General features: G+C 34.8%; 1 protein-coding gene across 2 annotated transcripts in view; it reads right to left on the reverse strand.

Annotated features, from left to right (window-relative positions):
• Positions 1–589: 589 nt before the first annotated feature.
• Positions 590–4,668, reverse strand: part of LOC107707528 (myoferlin-like) — a 26,746-nt gene continuing 22,667 nt past the window's right edge. For both annotated transcript variants that reach the window (XM_016511590.1, XM_016511597.1), the window contains 11 exons: positions 4,306–4,476; positions 4,045–4,193; positions 3,169–3,308; positions 2,976–3,064; positions 2,803–2,898; positions 2,119–2,260; positions 1,931–2,030; positions 1,605–1,783; positions 1,403–1,512; positions 1,168–1,315; positions 590–1,053 (listed from right to left, as the gene is read on the reverse strand). In XM_016511590.1, the coding sequence (XP_016367076.1) occupies positions 1,018–1,053; positions 1,168–1,315; positions 1,403–1,512; positions 1,605–1,783; positions 1,931–2,030; positions 2,119–2,260; positions 2,803–2,898; positions 2,976–3,064; positions 3,169–3,308; positions 4,045–4,193; positions 4,306–4,476 (1,360 nt within the window). In that variant the 3' untranslated portion in view covers positions 590–1,017. The remainder of the gene's footprint in view (positions 1,054–1,167; positions 1,316–1,402; positions 1,513–1,604; positions 1,784–1,930; positions 2,031–2,118; positions 2,261–2,802; positions 2,899–2,975; positions 3,065–3,168; positions 3,309–4,044; positions 4,194–4,305; positions 4,477–4,668) is intronic.

Genomic DNA, 4,668 nt, shown 5'->3' on the forward strand with positions numbered 1-4,668 from the left:
TCCGGGTCGTTCCGGTGCTGCTGATTGGATGGACTCTTGTCACGTGTTTGAAAGAAAGCCTCTCTATTTAAAGTTCAACAGGAACCGGTTTCTTTCATCTCTTGCTGTAGCTTTCTCATTCATGCAAGCTATGTTTTGCCACACAAGCATTCATAAAATAATATCTTTGGTGGGTCAGAAATTGAATTGCAACTTAGAGTTTAAGTCCGTCAATCTGTTTCTTCGGGTTCTTCCGTTTATTAATATTATTGGTTACGTTCTAGATTTTTATATTTAAGTAGGGGTTCATCCTCAGCGTCTTATAGATAAACTACTATGTAACATACAATTAACCTAACAAGAAAAGTAGCTAGGGCACATAAATCTGTAAAGCTCATATATAACGAATAGAAAACAACAGCTCTTTTGCTAAATTTAGTTTGTACACCTGAGGTTGACAATCAGCATTTTCTAAGCGCTTCCATAACTAATCTTTTATTGAAAAAGAAAATAAGATTTGGTACCCTGTTCATGGAAATGGTCTATTATTAATTATTATGAATTTGTATATTATCAATGTATTTACTAATGATAATATTATATGCAAGTATACAAGAAATAGCTGTTTAATGTATAATGAACAACAAAGGAGCAGATCCATCTGATTTTAGTTCATTAAAATTGCATACTTAAAATCTCGTTGTAAATAACTTCTACAGTATGCACTGTATAAATCACATAATTCTACAACAGCAAAACATTGCAACATAAGCATAAATCTAATATTGTATGCATATTATTAACAAAGAAAATAAACATAGTCAGGGATTGGAAATCAAACAAAAACTTCTCGTAGCACTGTAACCTGCCAACCCAGTGTTGTCTACAAAGAAAAAAAAACAGCACTTGGTGTAGGTTTATTCAAGTATTTTTGGAGGGGGAAAATAGAGGAAAATACATAAAAATACAATTTCTGCTGGTTCTCTATTGGTTGTGTCCCATTGCAGTTTGCTGCTCCAATGTCTTGTAATTTTCCAATTAATACGGCTTCACGATTTTCATGGAAATGTAGTTCTGTGAGAATAAAAGTGTAAATTTAGAAAATGCACATGATATAGTGATTCTTACAGGTACTTTGCTTATAATAATTTGCTCATTTACTAATAATAATATCTGGAAAAGACTTACAGGGAAGGAATACAAGAGGATTCCAATAAACAGGATCACCAGTATGAGAAGAATGAGTCCAATGAAGAGCCATTTGTATCTGCGCCATATAATGAATTTCATGGTCTTGCATGGATTTGTGAACCAAAGGAAGGACGTATCTGGACGGCTGTTTGAACATATTACAACATACAGTGTTACTCACATTATCTAATCAAACATGATACTGAATGGCCAAACATCGATATTCTCATACTTTGGAGGATCTAGTTTGGGGTTCATGTTGGGTTCATCTCTTCCTTTCCCAGCTGGCCTCTCTTCTGCCTCCTTCTCTTCCAACACTTCCAGTGTCATCTCCACTTTACCCTAACACCACAAAGAGAACGGTCTTTACCATTTGTACTGTACATATGCAGTATGCATCATGTATCTTATTTTTATCAGTAAACTACACTCACAGCCAGGATTTTTTTGCCATCTTCCTCCATGGCACAAGGCCACCAGCCTCTCACTGACTTCTGGGAGAAGAGTGACGTAGGTGTGAGGTTTTTGCCTGTTTGGGTTAGCATGCTTAAAGAGCACTTTTCAGGGGTCTTAGCTGGAGGGATGAGGTGAAGCATATCCAACTCCACCGTGCCTGTTTGAGAAAGCCAGTTGCCAAAAACATCAAAATGACCATGAATATTTCTAATGAAACCCTAAATAATACATAATAATAATCCAAAAAAAAGGAAAGATTAAACATCTGGTGGGTATGTATGTTGATTCGAAGAAGAGAATTCACCCAAGTAGTCATCCAAGGAGAATTTGTCATTGTCCCAGATCTGAATGATCAGTTTAGGAGGGATCCTAAACTCAGTTTTGTCTAGATTCCAGAAGTGTTCCTGGAAATGAAAACACATATGGTTTGTGACTACCTATGATTGAAAACACGTAATCTAATATGTATTTATGCTTTTCCAAACCACTAACCTTTCTAGACACCATACACAACTGTTCTGCTGGCAAATAATCAAAGCCAAAGACAAATCTCCAGTTGAAATTTCCATCTCCATCAAGGGACCTGAAATGGACATCAGATTTCTGCTTGTCCTCCTCCATACCTGGCATCCACCTACAAATATAAATATTATATATAATATAAATAAATGCATATACACTACTACTAGTGTTTATAAGCTTGGGGTAGGTATTTTTTTATGTCTTTGAAAGTAGTCTTTTATACTCACCAATGCTGCATTTATTTGATAAAAAATACAGTAAAAACAGTACTATTGTGCAATATTACAATTGAAAATAATTTATTTTATATATTTGAAAATGTAATTTATTCCTGTGATGGCAAAGCTGAATTTTCATTCATTGCTCCAGTATTCAGTGTCACATGATACTTCAGAAATCATTCTAATATGCTGATTTGGTACTCAAGAAACATTTTTTTTTATTATTATCAATATTGTAGACAATTGTGCCGATTAATATTTCTGTGGAAACCCTGATACATTTCTTTCAGGATTCTTTGATTAAAATACTGACACTTTTAATACATTTAATGCATCCTTTCTGAATCCAAGAATTCGTTTCTTTCAAAAAGTACTTACTGACCAAAACCTTTTGAATGTTAGTACTATGCTAATATTGTAATCAACATATTACCCTTTCACATAGATGTCACTCATGTTTTCTCCTGTAATGCTGGTTTCATCCAGAATGACTTCAGTCGTATTCCAAACAATGACTCGCAGGAAATACCTTCAATGTAAAGGGACACATTACAACACCAATCACACATAAGTAGTTTTACAGTTGTGAGGAAAAGTAGATTGTACTTCTTGGGTTTGCGAGGAGTGATGTCACAAAGGGGTCCTGGAATACCAAGGCTTTTGGGGAATATTTCAACCCACATCTGGATTTTGCCCTATGAAGTCAAAATGAACATGAGCGACACAGGCAGTACTTCTGGATAAACCAATGCAAAGTCTTTGAGTATGTATTAGAAAAGCTGAGGATGTGGGGACTGACCTGAGAGAGAGTGGGCTGGTAGGAGCTGTAAAGGGTCCTGGTCTCCACATGCTCTGGGACGAGGCCTTGCCTCCTCAACACATGCAAGCAGATTCGCTCCTTAGGTGGGCCCAGATGTGGATGGATGGTTTTATTGGCCTCTATGAGCAAAGTAATATCCATTTGTGCTTTCATTGCTTATTTACTTTATTATAAAATGCTTGTTTAGCAATATATGTTGCTGCAAGTTCCACACCAAAGTATAAATGCAACATACATCATGTACAGTTGTGCTGAATCAGGTAAAACTATAGTAACAACAAAGTGTACCTTTATTTACTACATAAGGGGGTTCTTAAGTTCATATTCAGACTACTGTTCAAAAGTTTGGGGTTGTTTTTTTTAAATGTTTTGAAAGAAGTCTCTTATACTCACCAAGTCTGCATTTATTTGATCAAAAATACAGCAAAAACAGTAATATTGTGAAATATTAATACAATTTAAAATAGCTCTTTTTTTCTTTAAATAAATGTTAAAATGTAATTTATTTCTGTGTTGGCAAAGCTGACCCTTCAGAAATCACTGTAAACATGATTTATTATTATCAGTGTTTTTTGGAAACCATGATACATTTTTAGGATTATTCGATGAATAGAAAGTACAAAATAGCAGAATTATTTGAAATTTATTTGAAAATATTTTGAAATAGACATTATAAATGTCTTTACTGTCGCTTCTAAATAAAAGTTATATATAACATACAGTATATATATATTTCGTTTATAAAAGTTCTTTAAAAAAAACTTACTGAAAAAACTTAACATTTGAACAGTAGTTTATGTACATAAAGTTGAGGCACAAGTTGAAGACAAGGTCTAATAATTTGAATATGCATACCCAGTTCATCTAGACTGTACTCTCGTCCTCCAAACGACAGGAAACTTCCATCATCTGCGATCTGAGGAGCAGGAGTTCCTCTCATCCTGGCCAGATTCTGTAGGATCTGAGATGGTTTGAGCTGGTCCCTCCACTGGTTCACTCCAGATCTTTTCCAAACGTATTTTAATTATCAAAGAGTACATGAATATGTCTAGTAATAGGGAATGATATAATAAAACTGTATGTGAAAAAGTGGCCGCTAGTAAGATAAACACTTACACACAGTAAGATTTTGGGATTCCACAATGTGAGCCGAACCGAGAAAGAAGTCGATTCTCAAGGTCTATGATTGTTTCCCCAACCTTCTCATCAGCGCTAAGCAGGTCATAATCATAGATGGAAATCTTCAAGTCCTTGTCTTGTGGAATGTAGCCGTTCAGTTCAAACACTCTGTGTGCATATTTTAAAATAGTTTTTAAAAATCTCAACAGAAATACATAATATATTATATTATGATAAAAACTCGCAATTCAGACTTTTTTTCTCAGAATTGCAAGTTTATATCTCGCAATTCTGACTTTATAACACGCAATTGCGAGTTAAAGTCCAATTTTGAGGGGGGGGGGATTGATATGTTCTCAG

Source organism: Sinocyclocheilus rhinocerous, unplaced genomic scaffold (assembly GCF_001515625.1).
Source record: "Sinocyclocheilus rhinocerous isolate Xijiao unplaced genomic scaffold, SAMN03320098_v1.1 scaffold1243, whole genome shotgun sequence".
NCBI classification, from domain to species: domain Eukaryota; kingdom Metazoa; phylum Chordata; class Actinopteri; order Cypriniformes; family Cyprinidae; genus Sinocyclocheilus; species Sinocyclocheilus rhinocerous.